This window comes from Pithys albifrons, chromosome 2 (genome assembly GCF_047495875.1).
Source record: "Pithys albifrons albifrons isolate INPA30051 chromosome 2, PitAlb_v1, whole genome shotgun sequence".
In the NCBI taxonomy this organism is placed as follows: domain Eukaryota; kingdom Metazoa; phylum Chordata; class Aves; order Passeriformes; family Thamnophilidae; genus Pithys; species Pithys albifrons.
Window position 1 is genome coordinate 963205 of NC_092459.1, and position 20400 is coordinate 983604.

General features: G+C 42.6%; 1 protein-coding gene across 13 annotated transcripts in view; it reads left to right on the forward strand.

The window, feature by feature from the left end:
• Positions 1 to 20400, forward strand: part of PKHD1 (PKHD1 ciliary IPT domain containing fibrocystin/polyductin) — a 274518-nt gene that overhangs the window by 193549 nt on the left and 60569 nt on the right. For 12 of the 13 annotated variants that reach the window (XR_011697094.1, XM_071548173.1, XM_071548172.1 and 9 more), the window contains exons 57-59: positions 316 to 1194; positions 2465 to 2627; positions 5357 to 5517. Coding sequence is in view for 12 of the 13 variants with exons in the window: in XM_071548173.1 (XP_071404274.1) it covers positions 316 to 1194; positions 2465 to 2627; positions 5357 to 5517 (1203 nt within the window). In the remaining variant the exon portion in view is untranslated. Of the gene's footprint in view, positions 1 to 315; positions 1330 to 2464; positions 2628 to 5356; positions 5518 to 20400 lie in introns of those variants that run through there. The other variant, XM_071548185.1, reaches the window with a different exon arrangement.

Here is a 20400-nt window from a genome sequence, read left to right on the forward strand (position 1 = left end):
TGCAGCACAACAACATGTGCTCTCCAATCCTAAGCAAACTGTGACTGTCATCAAGTAGGAAATATGAGAACTACTAGTAATTCATAAATATGGAAGATATTTTAGGAGAGGCTGCTCTGTTTTGGGTTTTTACTATGTTTTGGTTTGGGTTTTACTATAACTTTGTATATATTCATGAAAAATTGGCAATTAGCACAATATGCTGACAAAGAGCCTGTTATAATGAGTCTGAGTGCTGTTAAAATGTTTGCCCTTCTTACCCATTCTTAGGTAGTTTAGTAAGCTTTTATTTCACTGTGTTTAATCTCATTGCAGGTGTCCTTCAACTGTTAAATATTGAATTTTTGAACTTTGGGCCTCCTCAGCTTTCTGCCATTGAATTCAGGAATATATCCCAAGAGTCCTCCGTGGTGTCATCCAGCATTAATGGCAGCTGTGGCGCTGGCATTAAAGCAGTCACGAGCAACAGGATCTTGTTGCAGGATAACATGGTGTTCAACACAGTTGGACCTGGCATTGATTTGGAAGGGAAAAAACACACTCTCATCAGGAACCTTATCATTCTGAGCAGGCAGCCAGCTGGGATATTAAGCTGGGTTGCTGGAATCAAAGTGAACCGTGCCATTGGTGCCTCCCTCTGTGGCAACGCTGTGGCAGGGTCTGAGAGAATTGGCTTCCATATCAGGGGCCAAGAGTGTTCACTGAATGGAGAATATTGTAGTGAAAATGTGGCCCATTCGAGTCTCCATGGTGTTCATCTGTACCAGGAAGATGGATTTCACACCTGCACTAGAATCACAGGTTTTCTATCCTATAAGAACTTCGACTATGGTGTCATGTTCCACCTTGGAAGCAGCGTCATCATGGAAAACGTGGTGCTGGTGGACAACACTGTGGGGCTTATGCCAGTGGTGTACTGTCTCGATGCCAAGCAATGCCACACTGGGAAGAGATTCATAGAACTTAGAAACTCCATCTTTGTTGCCACAAGTTCAACTTTTGACTGCCTCAGAGACAGGATCCAGCCTCACTCAGCAGATCCAACAGCCAAGGATCGACCCCCACACTCCCCTCTAGGAGGCCGTGTGGGGATTTTGTGGCCAACATTTACCACTGTTCCCAGCCAAAGGCCAGAGAACCCCTGGCACAAAACTGAGCATTGTCCAAAAGTCCTGGGACTCATGAAGCTGAAAGGTTGGTGTTGCACATCCACTGGCCAGACTGTTCTGTCACTGTGCTCCTTCCTGTTTTTCCAACTGAAGCTGCAGCCTCATGGTCCCACGAATGGACGTGGCAGAGAAATCTGAGCCTCAGTGGAACTCACAACAGGTTTTTACAAGTTGATGCAGTTTCACAAAAATTGTTATTTGGTATCTTTCACTCCCTGAATATACTGAAGTATAATTGTTGCCCCATAAGTGTCTGAGACCAGCTTGGAGCTACGTGGTCTAGTGGAAGGTGTCCCTGGCCATGGCAGAAGGTTGGAATGAGAGGATCTTTAAGGTCCCTTCTAACCCAAACCATTCTGTGATTCTGTGATTCAATCATTATGTCCTGTGCTAATGTATATGTTTTACCTGATACACATCTGCCTTCTGTACTATTTTTCCAATTGATTAATCTCTCTCATCTACAGTTACATCTGGCTAAATAAAGTTATCAAGTCTGAGGAGTGAATATCACAATTCATGTAGAATTTTGATACAACATAATAGCTACAGCTGCACAGAAACAGCTACGACCATTATTGATATAAGAGATTGCACAAGAGGGATAAAATCAGCTATGTGTCCTGTATCTTTTCTTCAAGTGAACTTTTCAGTCCCCAGAGTAATATTTGCATGTTGCAGAACTTGGTTACCTGGTTGCAGTGGTGGAATGTAAATTCATCACTGTTTTTCTTATTTTTGTTCCTCACTGCTACCTATTTATGCAAGAAAATTCATTATTCTCTTTTTACTGAAGGATAAGGGAGACAGAGAAAGACAAATAGATGTGCCAAAGTCCTGCAGAAAACTGATGGCAATACATGGATTTTGTAGCTGCAGAAGAGTTCAGTGCCAGAGCCAAGCAGGTGTCATCACATCCAGCTCATCTTGCATTAAACTCTGGCAAGTGGATAAGCTATCCAAGGCAGATTGGCATTAAACTGGTTCTTGCTGATTCAAATAAAAATATATTAACCATTCTTGACTTATTTTTCTTTGTCAGTTACTATTTTCTTTGATTTATTTTCCTATGGGTATGACTTGTTTTGTGTCAGGCTAAGATATAACTTGACTATGGAATATTCCTAAGCCACCTGAAGATCTATGAACAATGCTATTAGTCTCATTTAAAATGATCTGTACAGATATATAGGGGAGCAATTTAACATGGATAGCACCATAGAAAAAAACCCTTTTCTGCCTCTAGTTCTGTCACTTACCCAGTTTTTCTTGCTTGATCTCTAAATCCCTGGCAGAAGTCACCTTTACTGGTTTTACAAAGAGCTGCTCCAGTGAAGACAGGGATGTCTGCATCATGTCCAATGCTGACCATTTAGGCATCATGCCTCTCATCACAGCAGAGACATCGAGGATGTTACATCTCAGTGAAAAGGACAAGTTCTATTTTCATCCAACAAGGTAACAGGTTTCATTCTAAACTATATTTTTCAATAGTTTGTGCATAAAAAAACCCCACATACTATTTTGGAACTATCATCTCCTCATCTCTGCTCCTGTCTGAGAAAAATGAACAAGTTCAGACGTCCAAGAAACATGCACAGAAAAACTCAAATACTCAAAAAGGAGAAACTGAAAAAAAGAAATGCCTCAAATTTAGTTTGAGGCAATCTTTTAAAATTTGAGGTTCATATGTCATCAGGGTGCATCTCCACACCAATCCTATTGGATTTCCCATTTTCCTGACATTTTTATAGCACAACAAGCCTCATATATCCCATTTCTTAAACATCCATCCTGAGCATCTCTGACTTCTTGTCCTCAGGCTGCAGAAAATGTCAGGACCTCCAGCAAAAAACTCTGAGACGGGGAATGTCCTTTTGGTCAGGGAAGCAGAGCTTAATTTGTGCCTGCAGATCACATCAGAAATGTTGATCAGTACCAGGCAGGCTGTGAGATGTCAAATGATTGCCAGAACTGCTCCTGCCCAGGGAGAATATCATCTGCCTGTGGAGGAGCATGGAGGAGGGAGGGGAGAGCTTCCTCTGTAACCTTAAGTCACTGCTATTGCAGTGGTTTAAACATACCACATCCAGTGGAAACCACATGCCTATTTATTTATTACAATCACCAAGCACAATACAGGGGCTATGTCAGGAAAGCCTTGAAGTAGCAAAAAAATTCCAGCATGGACTCCAGTTGCCAGTCAAAAATAATTGGAGGTGTCCCACACTGCTGTGTTTAGAGCCCCTCCAGTCTTCTGCCAGAAATTTTTGTTTTAGTCTATATTTTTGCTTTTTGCTCTGGGCATCAGTTTGCATGTACATTTTTGAGCCCTGTCCAGCTTGTCACCTCCCATTATGTTCCCCTCTTGTATCCATCCAACAATATTATGCTATTAGTGAGCTGCTGAATCCAGTGTGAGAGCTGGTGGTTTCAAATGTGATGAATGCACATGGATTACTGAATGTCTTCTTAGTAAAGTGCCAAACCTCTGGAGGTGATTGCACCTCTCAGTGCTCCCCATGCAATATCTGCCTGTATTTATTTATCCCACCTTTGCAACTGCTGAGCTTGATCCAGGCTGTGGTTGCATTGTTCTGTTCAGCATCCTGAAGGGATACCTTGATGGATATGTCCTGTCAAAGAGAAGGTGAGCACTGCCTTGCAGCAGGAGAGGAAATAGAAACATCAGGGAATACAGCAAATCCATTAAGTACTTTTCTTGTCTAACTGGTAGACCTAACCAGCAGAAATAGAATCATAGAGTCATAGAATGGATTGGGTTGGAAAAGACCTCCAAGATCATCGAGTCCAACCCTTGGTCCAACTCCAGTCCATTTACCAGATCATGGCACTCAGTGCCACGTCCAATCTGTGTTTAAAAACCTCCAGGGATGGTGAATCCACCCCCTCTCTGGGCAGCCCATTCCAATGCCTGAGCACTCTCTCTGTAAAGATTTTTTTTCTGATATCCAACTTCAATTTCCCCTGGCAGAGCTTGAGCCCATCGTGCCCCCTTGTCCTATTGCTGAGTGCCTGGGAGAAGAGACCAACCCCCACCTGGCCAGAACTTCCCTTCAGGCAGTTCCAGACAGTGCTGAGGTCACCTCTGAGCCTCCTCTTCTCCAGGCTAAACACCCCCAGCTCCCTCAGCCTCTCCTCACAGCACTTGTGCTCCAGTCCCTTCTCCAGCCTTGTTGCTCTTCTCTGGACTCGCTCCAGCACCTCAATATCCTTTCTGAACTGAGGGGCCCAGAACTGAACACAACACTCAAGGTGTGGCCTCCCCAAGGCAGAGTCCAGGGGAAGGGTCACTGCCCTGGGCCTGCTGGCCACGCTATTTTTGATACAGGACAGGATCCCATTGGCCTTCTTGGCCACCTGGGCACACTGTTGGCTCCTGTTGAGCTTCCTGTCAATTAGTACTCCAAGGTCCCTCTGCCTGGCTGCTCTCCAGCCACTCTGTGCCCAGCCTGGAGTGCTGCAGGGGGTTGTTGTGGCCAAAGGGCAGGACCTGCACTTGGCCTTATTGTTGGAGCTTCTGAGAGATGGTCAAGAACTGAACTAGCTGTCAGGATCAGAGAAGCTGTCTTTGTTCTCCACCTATTTTGAGCTTGGTTGACTGGGAGAACTGGTCTTTTTGTCCCTCTACTCTTACTGCAAGTCTCTACCTATATCTGTTCACTGCATTCAAGGTATTAGTAACTGGGCTTTCCCAACTTGAGTCCAAGAAATTCTAAATTTTCTTCAAGGTTTAGTGTGAATCCATGTAGCAAAGTGGATTAAAAAGTCATTGTATCTTATTGAATTCTGTCATGAGAGTGAGATGGCCAGTTAACTGGTTCCTTTAAGCTCTGTTAAACCTTTAGATAACATGCAGTTAAAGGCACTTTAGATTCTCAATATGTGATTTAGCTCAGTAGACTTTAGTGATCCAAAAATTATGCATGTAATATAAAGAAGACACTGATCTCCTTCTGTTGTCAGTATAGACTCTTGTTTAGGAAATGATTCATCTCAGCTGTCCTGTATCCGTCTCAGGTGAGGTGAGTTACCATCAGCAAACCTGCTGTGTTGCAGGTACCTCCCTCTGTACAAGCCAGTTTTTAATGATCTACACAGCAACTTATAGGCTTTTCTGGCTGTTTCAAGCCATTAAAAATAACATTACCTTTCTCACCCATCAGTGCACAAACCTCTGAAGACATGATGTTCCCTGAAAAGAGATGCAGAGGCTCGAGGAAAGCCCTTTTCAAGGATTTGGATGGAAGTGTCCTGGAACTAGAACCTCCTGTTTCTGTGTTCCCAAAGTCAGAATTTGAATGGACACAGTTTTACTCACAAGCTGGTAAGTGTCTGTGCTGCCTGGAGTGTTTGCAAAGTCATGCAGACATTTGACCCATGAGATGTGATTTTATGCCAGGCTTTCACTGAGATCTACAACTGAGGTTGAGATGGTGGTGGTCCCAGCTTGTGTGTTTCCTTTCCAGGATGGATGTAGTGAATTACCCTCTAGAAGTTTGGGGTGACTCAGTGTATGGCTCTGTCCACCTGTGCCTTCTTGCAGAATCTCATCACTGGGAATCCTTAGCCCCCTTAGGGTTTAATTTGCTAGATTAGATATTAGACAGAATTTCTTCCCTGTGAGGGTGATGAGGCCCTGGCACAGGTTGCCCAAACAGCTGTGGCTTCCCCATCTCTGGAAGTGTTCAAGACTAGGTTGGACTGGGCTCTGAGCAACCTGGTTTATTGGAAGGTGTCCCAGCCCACGGCAGCAGGTTTGGAATGAGATGGTCTTTAAGGTCTCTTCCAACCCAGACCATTCCATGACTCAGTGGTACTGCCTGCCCCTTGCAAAGTCCTCTAAGAGCTCTAAGAGACATATGCCATTTAAATGCTACGTTAATGCAAAAAAATACCATTAATTGGCCCAGCGAGGATTTTCATCCATGTACCACTGAGGAGATAATCAAAGTGCAAACCCACTCCAGAAGTTTAAAGACCGCTCTCTCCTGTTTAAAAAAAAGCTCCATTCTCACCCTGATTAACACTCTGTTTTCTGATTCCAAAAGAACTCTTTAATCACAGTCAGTGTTTCCTGTGCCTGCTGCTGGTGGCCGTTTTGCTGAGGAGGTGCATCATTTGTGACTCTGGCAGTATGGGAGACTGGTGGAAGAGACTCTAATTAATCCTGTTTCCCTTCCCACTCTAAGACTGATTAAACATGAGAAGAACTTTAATCTTTAAATAAAATGTCTGATGTGTAAGGTTTTTCCTCCAAGGATTCTACTCTAGCTGGCTGCTTACAGGGTTGATTAATGTGTTGTCTAGATGCAAACACTGATTTTTACTGTACCTTTCCCACCTTAATTATGAATTACATGCAAGTACTAGTGCCCTAGCACTATTACTACTTAGACCTGCATATTAATGCATACATTTGCATACAGAACCTGGATTTTATTCAGATTGCCACCATTTTTAGCATCCCCTGGCACACAGTCATAGGCGTGCGAGGAATCCCCACTATTTAAAGGGCATTGACAGTTCAACCTGCACTCCACAGGGTTTATCTCCTTGTGCAATGGAGGTGACAGCATATGGTAAATGCCTCTGCCTCTGAGGATATAATGAAATTGCTGTGTTTTCTTCTTGCTGCCCAAATCTGAACGGGGATTTGTTTCCCTCCTTCCTTCACAATTGTGTGTTAAATTCCTCAGTATTTCTCATTCTGACCTGCAGTTCCTTTTGTCTCAAGGTTGACATTTGGAAAGGCACAGCTTGATGTGTAAGTGAATTCTTGGTTGCCTTCTTCCTTTCTCTCCCCCTCATTCTCCTTCTGGAAAGTTGTAGCAATGAGTATTTTGCACAACACAAAGCTGGCTCCCACACCAGACAAACTGGAGAAAAAGCTCAACTTTCTTGCTCCCACTGGTCTTCTGGTGGCAGGACTAGGGAAAGGATCATCCTCCTGTGCTCAACGCTGGTGAGGCCACACCTCAAGTTCCGTGTTCAGTTTTGGGCCCCTTGCTACAAAAAAAGACACTGAGGTGCTGAAACATGTCCAGACCAAGGCAATGGAGTGGGGAAGGGTCTGGAGCACACGTCCTGTGAGGAGCAGCTGAGGGAGCTGGAGTTCTTTAATCTGTAGAAGAGGAGGCTCAGGGAAATCTCACTCCCTACAACTACCTGAAAGGAGATTGTAATGAGATGGGGATCAGCCTCTTCTCCCAGGAAAGTAGTGATAAGTCAAGGAGAAATGGCCTCAAATTGCACCAGGGGAGGTTCAGGTTGAATATCAGGAAAAATCAGACACTAAAACAGGCTGCCCAGGGCAGTTATGACATCACCATCCCTGGAAGCATCCAAACAAACCAAGGAGTACATTGTGATATGGTTTACTAGGCATGATGGTGTTTGTTCAAAGGCTGGGTTTGATGATCTTGGTGATGCTTTCCAGGTTAATGATTCTCTGGTTCTGTGGGGCCAGATTCCCCCATGGTGTGACAATGCTTCAAGGGCAGCGAAGATGGTAGTTTTATAGAATCATAAAATCATAAATTGGTATCAGTTGGAAGGGACCTTCCTGGCAGAGGCTTTGGAACTAGAAGATCTTAAAGGCAATTTCCAGCCCAAACCATTCTATGATTCTATTTTATATATATATATATTTATATATATATGTATATTCACTTTACCACCATCAGCTTGAAGTTACTGTCCCTCAGCCATTTGTGGATATTCTGATTACTCCAGGGCAACTAAGCCAATGCACTCAATATATTTCAGGGATGCAAAAGCCAGGAAGTTATTTTATCAGAATAAGGAATATGTGAGAACCATAACTGGGATACAGGGGATCATTCAGGAGAATATAAATGCTCCTGAATTCACATGATGGCTTTTGTTGAAGATAGAATCAATATAGAATTTATATAATGCATAATTTGTGTGTTCCCTTTTTTATCCCTTGTCTTCCAGTCTTCCTTATCTCTTACCTGCTGTGTTAGCTCTTTGCTCATAGAACAGGTTTTATTACTGTGGCTTTCTGTAGAAGAAGAGTTGTTCATGTCAAACTGAATTTTTAGTTTTCTGGATAAACCAGAGAATTCATAAGGAGAACAAAACAGGAGGGAACAGATCCAAGATTTTTGTTGCTATTATTATTTCTACTGAAAGAAAAGAGGACCAACAACAAAAGTGGGTTTGAGTAAAACAAAGCATAATTAGTACTTTTTGCTTTTTTTCCTTTTAAATATAATGCTGTAAAAGTTTAGAATCAAGTGTTTTCCAACATCCTCCTCCTTAAATAATTTATGAAGAACTTTCAAAATACCATTTTTCAAATTATCCAAAACAATTTAATGAGTTTAACATGAATTTGTAATTATTTTAATCTCTTTGAGCTGCCATTTTTGGATGACAAAATGTTTTTCTCCTAAAACTCATGTCTATACTAAACCTCTTACAAAAGAGCTTGGGGCCAGTCCTGGAGCACTGAATGGTACAGGAAATGCCAGAATCATAAGCTGCAAAGCAGAATTAGTGACAAACATGAGTGTGTCTTGCTGAGGAATTAAGGACAAGTGAACAGTTTGTGTATTCCACTGACTTTGTGTCCAGGTTACAACCCCTACTCCATGAAGGGCAACTGATACAACCATCATTGTGTAGTTAAGGGTTCAGCCATTTGCTTGCTGTCTGCAATATTTATAGGACTCTGTTTTCATAGTTACCCTCAATAGACGACATTGAAGTTCATTGTCTTCCCATTGTGGAAATGTAGCTGAGGCCCAGAGGCTGGTAGGAAATTTATCTGTCCCCACTTCCATTGCCTGCACTGTCATCATAGAACCATGGAGTCATAGAATGGGTTGGGTTCGAAGGGACCTTGGAGCTCATTTCATTCCACACCCCCTGCCATGGGCAGGGACACCTTCTACTAGAGTTCACCAATGTCCTCTCTAGTGAGCAGAGAGAGATTGACCCATTAAGAGCAAAAATTAGGTAGGTAATTCACATAATATGAGAGAGGAAAACAAGCCTTTCAAGTCTGAGTGTAGAGCCTGCAGACATGTTTTCCTCCTGCTGGCAGATACATTCTTGGGTTTTTTTAAAGCAGTTGGAGCTGAACAATCATAGACTCATGAAACAGACCAGGTTGGAAGTGACCTCAAAAGCTCATCTGGTCCACCCTTATGTGGGAAAGGGAGATTATCTACCACCCTATCCAGTCACATCTTGAAAATCTCCAATGATGGAAACTCTACCACAACCCTGGGGAGGTTGTTCCAGTGATCATAGAATGGCTTGGGTTGAAAGGGATGTTAAAGATCATCTCATTCCAATCCCCTGCCATGGTCAAGGACACCTTCTACTAGAGCAGGTTGCTCAGAGCCCCATCCAGCCTTGTCTTTAACACTTCCAGGGATAGGTTGTCTACAATGTCCCATGATTGTTACCACTGTAAAAAAAGCATATTTCTTATATTGAGGTAAGACCTTTGTCTTCTCCATGTGTCTCCTTGTGCAGAGAGAGCCTTCATCCTCTTTGTAGCTTCCCTTTAAGTACTGGAATACTGTGATGGGTCCCCCCTAAGCTTTGTTTCCTCCAGGGGGAACAAACCTAATTCCTCAGCCTTTCTCACAGGAGAGGTTCTCCAGCCCTTTGGTCATCTTTGTGGCCATTCTTCAGATCCTTTTCAGTTCTGATGTACTGAGGGATTATGAATTTCTGGACTGTAGGATGTACCTATCCTGCTAATTTTTCTACCTCTTGTTAACATGTGCTCCTTGGACTTCTTGTGAATAATTGCATTTATTTTCTACTTTACACCAGTCAAACCTGACACCTCCTTGTCAGTTCCTTGGATACAGTAGAAATAGTGAAATTTAGGTCTGTAATACGTGATATCCCTGTGGAACAGACTTATATTTTGATGCTATTTTCCCAGGTGGAGAAGAGAAATTGTGGCTTGCCAAAGTTCAGTCATTGAATTAAATCAATTTAATGTCCCAAACCCTGATAGCCAGACTCTGAACCTAAAACACCCCACCCTGCATAGACAAGTTGAAGAACATGGTTGCATGGAGTAGAACCACCTAAAGGTGTATTTTATGTCCTACTTTACTGAAAACTTAAATTCTGACTGTGATTTTGTACAAATAATTGCAATTTCCCCCCTCAATTATTCTTAAAAAATTATGAAGAAATATTTATTTTGTAAAAAGATTGACTCAGCTTCAGTGTGAGTCTGTTGGTGAGAGGATTAATGTGTTGTGGGCAGTTAAACATTTTATCTGAGCAGCACAACAGTCAGATGAGGGGTGTTTTTGTGTCATTTTCAATCTAGACAAATCTAAAGCTGCTCAATGGTTTTGCTTGCTCTCTAGAGGTAACCAGCACATTTCCTAGATCATAAAAGGGAAAGTATTTCATATTAAATCCTTCTCTGAAGCAACCACACAGGCATTTTACACTCAATTGTATCCACAACTATAGTAAAAATCTCCTTGAAAGATCATGCAACACTAAAGCTAAAAGGCATAAATGAATAATGCAGAAGTTTTCTGGTTTCATCAGAAATATAATAAAATGTCAGATTTAGGTATCAACAGTCTAAAATAACTGGGGATGTGGGTCAAGGATTTTTGTATAATTTCCTTTCTTTTGGTACTTTTAATTATTGAATAAAAATCTCAAGTAATAGTTGAGGAGGTGTAGAATTTTGACACACAGGCTATGAATATAAGTTGGGACTAAAGCTGGGTGAAAATATTGCACCATAGATATTTACAAGTCCAAGGACTATGATGAGCCTCACCTGCTGTACATAACCATGTGTAGGAATTAGAGATGTTGAGAAGTGAATGCAGGTGTGGTAGATTTGTAGGAATTAAACATATACAATATTGGCCTGAAACATTTATTATTTTCCTCTGGAACTTTTTTCACAGATAGAAATTTGCTTTTTCTGCAATAAACAACCCATGCAAAGTGCAGTGAAAGTAGCAGTAGAGGACATTAAAAGAGCTATTACCAAGCTATTTTTTTATAAATCCCAAACTTAGTATTGTCAGAAAATGCTTGTAACTCTTACTTACTTTTCCTGGAAACACATCCCTGGTAAAGATTTCAACAGACCTTAATTAAGTTGAGATTAAAGTAAAGAACAAAGTTGGGAGGAAGTTTTTTGTGCTTATGGGAGAGCAATGTTTAAAGTAATCCAAAAGGAAAATCAGTTATTTTTATATCTTTGTTATCTGTGTGGTGACTCATCAGCGATGAGAAGGTTGAACCTGCTGTATGAAAGAATCAGCTCTACTGAGGGCAGCATGGCAGAGGGAGGGACATCTGTGTGTGGAGAATCCACCAGCTGGGAAAAAAAATAGAGCAAGGGGGAACTGACAGAGGACAGCTTAAATTATATTAGGAGGAAATTCTTCCTTGTGAGGGTGGTGAGGCCCTGCCACAGATAACCCGGACAAGCTGTGGCTGCCCCATCCCTGGAAGTGTCCAAGGCCAGGTTGGATGGGGCTTGGAGCAACCTGGGCTGGTGGAAGGTTGTTATGGGTTCACCCAGGTGGGCCTAAATTTGGGCTCTGAAGTCTGGACTAGGCTGAAGCTGTCAGCTGACTTGAGCTGGGCTGAGCTAACAGCTGACCTCTTCTAGCCAGTAATTTTGTATTCCATACCACATTATGACATCATCTCCAGGGAAGTAGGAACCAGTGTGGGAGTGGTTAAGGCAGTCGCTTCTCAGCCTCCTCTTGGGAGGACACACGATGCTGTCCCAGGGGGGATGGAGAGGACCAGGCCCACCACTGGCTCACAGGGTACCTCAGGAAAGTAAAATGTGTTGTTCTGGGTCTCTCCTTTCTGCTTGAGTTTGTCTCCCTGGGGAATAAGTCTTTTCTTAAGTAATGTGTAGTTAGGACAGTAGAATTTGTGTGTTCGTTAAGAAGTTGAGGTGGGGAACTTGTTGTTGCAGACTTGTGTGAGTGAATATTTGTACTCTCTTCTAATTGTCTCTTTCTTTCTGTGAAAATATCTGTAGTTTTAGTATAAACGTGGTTTGAAGTGTTTATTTCTTTCCCCTCTCTTTTCCTCCCTTTCCCTGGTGTTAGGAGGGAGGCTTTTCTCTCTGTGCTTGGGGGGGTTGGCAGTTGCTTATCTCAAACCAAGACAAAGGTGTCCCTGCCCATGGCAGGAGGTGAAACAAGATGATCTTTCAGGTCTCTTCCAACCCAAACCATTCTGTGATTCTATGATCTGGATGCCACCAGGAGGCTGGGCCTTAGGGGACAGCTCTGCCAAGGGAAACACTCCTCTGCATGATTTGTTTTGGTAAATCCTGGAGGAGCTGAGCAGAGTTGGGGTCCAGCAAACTGGGTCAGCATTGGGGCTGATGTGGCCATACCACGTTTCCATTTTGAAATGCTATAAATGGCTTTCCCTCAAACTCATCTGCATTTCAGACTCTAATAAGTAGTCATTTTCCTTTTTCAGGCATGTTTTCTCCTTAGTTCTGAAGTTGGGTTATAAAATGGATGTCATTGTTCATTGTGCATCAGCACAGAAAAATGCATATACACACACACAAATATATATGAACATGTACAATTGTATAGGCCTATCAAGCTTTACCTTCTTGTTCCCATAGAGGGTATCAAATGCTTTCCTCATGATGAATCCAAAAAAACCTTGGGCAAACCCATCCATTTTGCATGTTTATTGCTATAAATGGAGTTTAATTTTTTGTTCCACCCTTTCTACTTCTTTCCTAAATTCCCCAGGTTCTTTCAAACAGGCATGCACTGATGTTCAGCTGCATAAAATGTAAAATATGTGTACATATCTATTAGGAATGTTTATCCAAATGAATTTTGGAAAAGCTGATTACGAAGTCAGACCTCTGACAATGGGAGATAACCTCGCCCCTTAGGACAGCAACCCTTTTTGAAGATGTGCCAGCAAATAGTTTGTGCCTACAATTGCTATCAGAAATTCTTGGCTTCTCCTTTTAGCCTTAATCCCTGAGGATAAAAGAGCAGGTTTGTCATTTTCCAAACTCAACTCCTGTATTCAAGAAGCTGTTTAGAGAAATGCCACCATTTGAAGAGTTTGTGAAATCTCGAAGAGCCCATTTGTCCCTGTGAGATAAAAAATAGCTCAGTGCCCCCAGAACACCACGTCACCTTCATTTAGGATTCTATTTATGGGTTTGATATCCACCTCTCTCCCTTTATGTATATAAATGTTGTCTGTAATAAGCATAAGCTTTCTTATCATTGACATGATGCAGTCACTGTTTCAGGATAGTGGTTATTAAGCTGCGATTTATAAAACACTGATGGTCCATGAAACCTGAATAACTGATGGATGCACCATTCGGGGGTTAATTTAGGAGCCTGACAGGTAAAGGTGAAAAGAATTATTAGGTGTGTGGAAATCCAGAGATAAGAAGAATGGCTGGAAAGTTTGGGTGTCTTGGTCTTGAGGAGAAGAGGTGGATGAGAGATTTAGGAACTGCCTTCAAAAACATGAAAAACTATTGAGGAGTAGAGAGAAATAAATTGCTCCCAGAGTCTGTGGAATCAGAAATAATGGGCTAAGATTTATCAAGATAATTTTAGGTATTGGAAGGAAATGTTGGATTAAAGAGCCAAACATGGGTGCAACTTGCTTGAGTGGGTTGTATAGTCCTTATCAGTGGTAACATCCTTTGGTCGTCCAGATAGAGCTTATCTATTCCTGAGTGGTGGGAGCATGGATCAAATAAATTCAAATGGCCCTTTTGGGACCTATTTTCAAAATTCTTAAGGATACTCAGTGGTCTGCCGGAATCTTTGAGGTCTGATAGCGATTTATCGCTCCAAAGGCCAGGGTGTTGTATTAGGAAGGTTTGGTAATTAGAATTTTTTAAATGTTTCTGATGAAGACAGATTACTAGGGAAGTAGTTAGTGCAGAGAGAGTCTCTCCAACCCATGCACTTGGTCTCTCTCATCCAGTCTGCCTGTTCTTGTGGAATATGGAAGAGTAGAGGTGAGTCTCATGGAAAATGTTGTCCAGCATCGGAGCGAGTTTACAGCACCAGGGAACCAAAACTGGCACAGGTTGCCCAGAGAAGCTGTGTCAGCCCCATCCCTGGAAGCATTCAAGGCCGGGCTGGATGGAGCTTGGAGCAACCTGGCATAGTGGAAGGTGTCCCTGCCCATGGCAGGGGATGGAATGAGGTGATCTTTCAAGTCCCTTTCACAGAAATGATTCCATTATTTTGTATTTCTATTCCTTATCTAGGACACCTCCTCAAAACTCAGGAGCTCAGACATCATTCCTGTTCTCCCAAGGCACTGTTTCACTCTTACTTATCACTTCTCCTTCAGTGATGCCCACAAATCTGAGTCAGCCATAGGTCCTTATTACTACTAGATACCAGCCAGAAACTTTTCTCATATCTTTTGGAATAACCAAAAAAAATCATAGAATAATTTAGGTTGGAAGGGACCTTAAAGATCATCTTGTTCCAATCCCATGCCACAGTTAGGGACACCTTCCACTATCCCAGGTTGCTCCAAGCCCCATCCAACTTTGCCTTGACCCCTTCCAGGAATGGGACAGCCACAACTTCTCTGGACAAACTGTGCCAGGGCCTCACCACCCTCACAGTAAAATATGTCTTCCTAATAATCTACTGTCTTTCAATGGGAATCCATTTCTGCTTGACCCGTCACTCCAGACCCTTGTAAACAGTCTCTCTCCATCTTTAAGTTCCCTTCAGGCACTGGAAGGCCACAGTTAGGTCACCCCAAAGCCTTCTTTTCTCCAGGCTAAACAATCCCAGTTCTCTCAGCCTTTCCTCATAGCAGAGGTGCTCCATCCTTCTAATTATCTTGTTAGGCTTATCTGGACTTGCTCTAACATGTCCATGTCCTTCCTGTGGTGGAGACTCCAGAGCTGGAGGCAGCGCTGCAGGTGGGGTCTCACCTGAGCAGGTCAAGGGGGCAGAATCCCTTCTTTCTACCTGCTACTCACACTGCTTTTGATGCAGCTGCTGAAGAAGCTGCTGCTATTAGTCAAGCCAGAGGGCTTCAGGAGAAAGAGAGAGGAGTGGAGAGGTGAGCTGCTCCAGCAAGGCAGGAATGGAGTGGAATGGCACAGCCTCTCCAGGGCTTGGTGGCTGTTATGTCTCAGGAGGCAAGATGGTCGAGTTTATGCAATTAAAAGAAAAGCAAAAAAGAAAAAGTGAATTGCATTCTGCAAGCATAACTCCATTATTTCCCTTAGATCTTAGAGGCATATCTATAATCCAGCCAAACTGCTGAGTGTGAGTTTGCAGGAGCTTTGCAGGGGAAGCACCGCGTTTTGCAACAATTAATTTTGCAGAGGAAGCAGCCTGTTTAAAGACGCCTGCAGCAGTCACTAAAATACGTGTTGTTTTTCAAGGCCACCAGACACACAGTTGGCTGGGTCGGCTAATAAACAAAATAACAATGCAAAAAACCCCCACCTCAGCCTCTTGGGGTTTGCAGGAAGAAGAGATGAGAAATAAAATGAATAATGCTTACCTGCTAGGGGTGGGTGAAGACTATAATTGTTTAGCCCCCAGCAGATCCCTGCAAGGGTTAAAAATGACAAAGATATTAGTTGGTGACTGCTAAGATTGTTGGTTTGAAGCTCTGGGCAAAACACAGACTGTTATTTACCGGACTTGGTCGATTTACTTCTTAATGCAATAATGACCTGTGAAATGAAACGTGAGCTAGACAATTGTTCCTCATTGTTTCCAGTAAAACATCCTTTCATACCCCATTAAACCACCATTAATTCCATTTGAAAGAGAAGCAGGCACAAACACCAAGGGATATCTGCTCTCTTTTCCTCTCTTTGTGGGACTGATCAAGGGCTATGGATAGAAAAGCAGCTTTCTTACCCATTTTAGAGGGTGTTGGGCAGCCTGTGGGGGTCACATTTCTGAATGAACACCACAGAGATTTGCTGGAGTAACATCCCGTGGATCACATTCCCGAGCTTTGCAGAGGAACATATGATCAAGCACAGTCAATTTTTTGTGGTATTACATCATGTTTCTCTCCCTGCTTTTTAGGGTGGCTCTCTTAAAGTGTGAGATTTCCATAATCATGCAGTGTATGTGCAGGTGTATGGTACGTCATTGCCCATCCAATCCTTTCTGACACATTGCCAATTTTAAATAAAATAGCAGTAGATTGATAAGTCCATGTTATGGGTTTAGCCAAGTAGGCCAAGAAGTTAGGCTTTAAAGTTGAGATTAGGCCTGAAATTGTCAGCTGATTTAAGCTGGGCTGAGCTAGCTCACAGCTGACTCCTTCCAGCCAATAATCTTGTATTCCATACCATACTACATCATCTCAAAGGGGGTAAAATCCAGTGTGTGGGAGTGGCTTGGTCAGTTCCACCATGGCTGCACTAAGAGGAGGACATCCAGCAGCTCCTCTGCTATGCTGGGCCCTGATCCTGTTGCCTCTGCTTGCATTTTGTTTGCATTCAGGGAAGTAGAAATATTTTGTTGTTATACTTTCTCTTTCTTGCTGAGTGTCTTTTGGAGTGGTTATGAATTTAGAGTAATGGGCTTTGTATTAATTGGGGAGTGGGAAATTATTCCTTGTTATATATGCATAATTTGTGTAAGTGTGTGTTATATTGTAGTTTTCTCTTAGTTTTCTCTTTTCTGTATAAATACATGTAGTTAGTTTCAGCATAAACCTGGTTTTGAAGTTTTTTTTTCCCTCTCCCTCTTCTTTTTTTCCCTTGGCTGGTTGGGGGGTAGGAACCCTTTTCACCCTGTCTTGGACAGTTGGTGTTTTGCCAGCTCAACCCAGGACAGTCCTCAAAGATAGCAGGCTCCTACAGGTTAAAAAAAAATATGTATAAAATTTTGGTTCTGTGAAGAAAATCTTTATGAGTGAAGCTTTCTGTCCCCATGATGGGTGTTGTCCCTTGGCTACCAAGAAATTTCTTGGTTACCGAAATGCTCTCTGGAGAGAAACTTCAGTCTTGGGTCTCAACTAAAGGAAAAACTTTTGCACACTGGTGCATGCCACTGAATGCAGCAACAGCTCTGTAGTAAAGCACTTTGCATGAAACTGATTAACTCCTGACTCTGCTCTGCTGTAACTTTAAAAGATGTATAGATGAGGCACTGAGGAACGTGGTTTGTGGGACTCGGCACTGTTGGATTTACAGTGGATGATCTTAGAGGCCTTTTCCAATGCCAAACCCCCACAGCCTTCCCACTCAGTAACCAGACTCTCTCCTTGCTGCCTTACAGCCCTGCCTCAAACCTGGACCATGGCATTTAAGCAGTACTTTGGCAGGTAACTACAGGAACGTTAGGATGGATCAATGGCCTTGATCCAAGAGTACCACTGATTTCATGCAAGCCACAGCTCGACAGCCCATTTTGCAACACATTCCATCATCTCACCTGGTTTTCAGTTGCTCCTACTTTTATATTTTATTCTATTTTATACTGGGTACTTTTATGTTATTTGCTGCACTAGATGCCTTTCTTTTCCCATGATAGATTTATGCCTGGGGAAAGATTTTTTCTGAGAGTTTGCTCAGAAGTGGCTCAGCCGCAATGAACAAAATGACGCTTTCTTTTGGCGTGTGTTAGAAAACATGTCTCTGAACTCTAGAACCTGTGGGCTTGCAGTAAAGGTTGAAGGTTAGCAGTGAAACATCTCTGTGGCCAGTGAATGTTTTCTATTCATAGTCTTTGTGAAGAAATGTGTCCAGAACTGTCTATGAAAATAACCTGCAGAGAGTCATTATTTTCCGATGTGCTGTGAAAGATCTAAGCTTTGTCTATCGCTTGTGAAAATGTCAGTTCCTGCTCTGCTGCATTGTTTGAAGCAGAGGCATCAAATGCTTTCCTGAGTATTTGGAGCCTTAAATCCCATATTCCAGCTCCCTTGCTTTGCCTCTGCTAATTAACAAAAGAATTCTGGGCACTTCATGACCCTTGTTGCCCACGGCCCTGTTGTCCCCAGGAGGCAGACATGTGTTGTGTCCTAACTTTACAGACTGGCTCAGTCAGGAGCCAAGGGATTACACAAAGGCATCTGTGGTGGAATGAAGAGACCTCAAAGTTTAACCAGCAACAGGTATGGCATCAACTGGGAACAAATTGGTTGATTTTTGATTAATTGTCCTTATTATTAGGGCACCTGGCATGGTTTGGTTTGTGTAGGATTGAGATTTTTTACATCTATGCCTAAATGTGTCTTAGTGAATCGTTGTTTATAACAAAAAAACCTCAACAGCAAAACCCTCCAAAAACCAAAACCCACCATGATTCTTGTGAAAGGATTTAATTGCAATTCTGAAAAGAAATGAAGAATGAGAAGTGCAAAATTTTGTCATGTATATGAAGAGCAATGACCTGGGACAATAAGTACGTTTTTTTCCTTTTCCACTAATTCTTCCTATGTAGCACTACTCTGATTCAGGGAGATTCACAACAGTGTGTTTGTATGTATCAAGCATGTGTGTTTATACACACACAGAGACACTGGAGCATTTCATCATTTTCCCCCTCTTATCTTCCAAATATTAGCATTTAATGAAATACACATTTCCTTCATTTATTTTGAACCTATTCCAAGGCCAGCAAATACCAGAACCTCAAATGTTATGACAGGATAGATTCTTTATTGGTTTGTTTTCTTTTCATTCTTTCTGGTTTTGCTGTGATTTTTAATTATTTTTTTTCTTAAAGATTATAGACCCTTATGTTCCAACTTAAGGAACCTGGCTTCCAACTGAGGTACACAAATATGTCCAAAAAATGTCCCTGAGACCCATCCAACACAGACAGCTGTGCAGCAAACAGGAAATTGAGGAAGTCAGGTTCATCAGAGACACAGGATTTCCTTTGGGGATGTTTCAGATAAAGCATCTTTAATTTTTCTATGCTGGATCAGTGTGGTAAAAGAGCCATGAGAAAAGCAGGGAAATTGTCGCCTTGTGGTTTGAGGGCAGGGATGTGAAAGCAGAACTGAAAGACAAGTTCTTGTGGGGACCATCACACCTTGGCCATGTTGACATGACCTCTTCCAAGCAAACTCTCACTTGTCTGCCTGTGGTCTGGGCTGGCAGGACTCGAGTGAGCTCTGAACCAGGAACTGTGTCACAGAGACACAGAAGGGCAGGGTTGCTTAGGATGGATATTGGAATGGGCTTTCCAGGAAAGTGGTCACATCTCCAAGCCTGCCAGGGTTCAAGAAGCATCTGGATGATACTCTTATGCACATGGTGTGATTCTTGGGCATGGTTCTGTGCAGGCCTAAGGGTTGAACTTGATGATCCTTGTGGGACCCTTCCAAGTCAGCATATTCTGTGCTTCTGTGAGTCTGTAACTGGGATGTTTCCATACCAACGTTGTTATGCTTGAGTTTAAGCATGGTCCTAGACTGAACTGTGGTCAGCACAGTCTCAAGTCTATCTGTTCAAGGCAGTGTAAGTGCCCTTCTAGTTTACAACATGCTGTCCTAGAGATTTCGCTTCTGGCAGACCTGCACCACAGGAGCCAGTGGGTACAGCCATCAGGATGCCAAGGAGGCATTTATTGTAAGAAACCAGGAAACTCAAGCTACTGCTGCAGAACAACTCAGCAGGTCTGAGTCCATGACAGAGCTCTGCTAAAACCTTCTGTGACCATGAAGGATCATAAAATCAAAGAAAAATTGTAGACAACTCGGGTGGAAAGCGATCTTAAACAACACCTTGTTCCAACTCCCCTGCCACAGGCAGGGACACCTTCCACTAGACCAGATTGCTCGAAGCTCCATCCAACTTGGCCTTGAACACTCCCAGAGATGGGGCAGCCAAAGCTTCCCTATACTGCTTGTGCCAGTGCCTCACCGGCATCACACAAAGAAGTCACTTGATTACTCTGTGAGATGAGGTTAATTCTATTTTCCCCTCCACATATTAGTTTGTGATGACTATTGACATTTCAGTGTCAGGACTACTGAAGTGTCTGTGTAGCATCTGGCATGGTGTAAAACCAGTCTGAGGCTCCTATGAAAAATGACATACTGGTAATTGCTGGTGTCCATGTGGCATTACTAAAGCAGGCAAGCACTTAGATGTCTCCCTGTGTGACCTTAGCTTGCCTTGGTCTCCTTTTCATGTTTTTAGGTTTTGACAGCCTCACATTTCATGATCACAGTAACAAGCAAACGG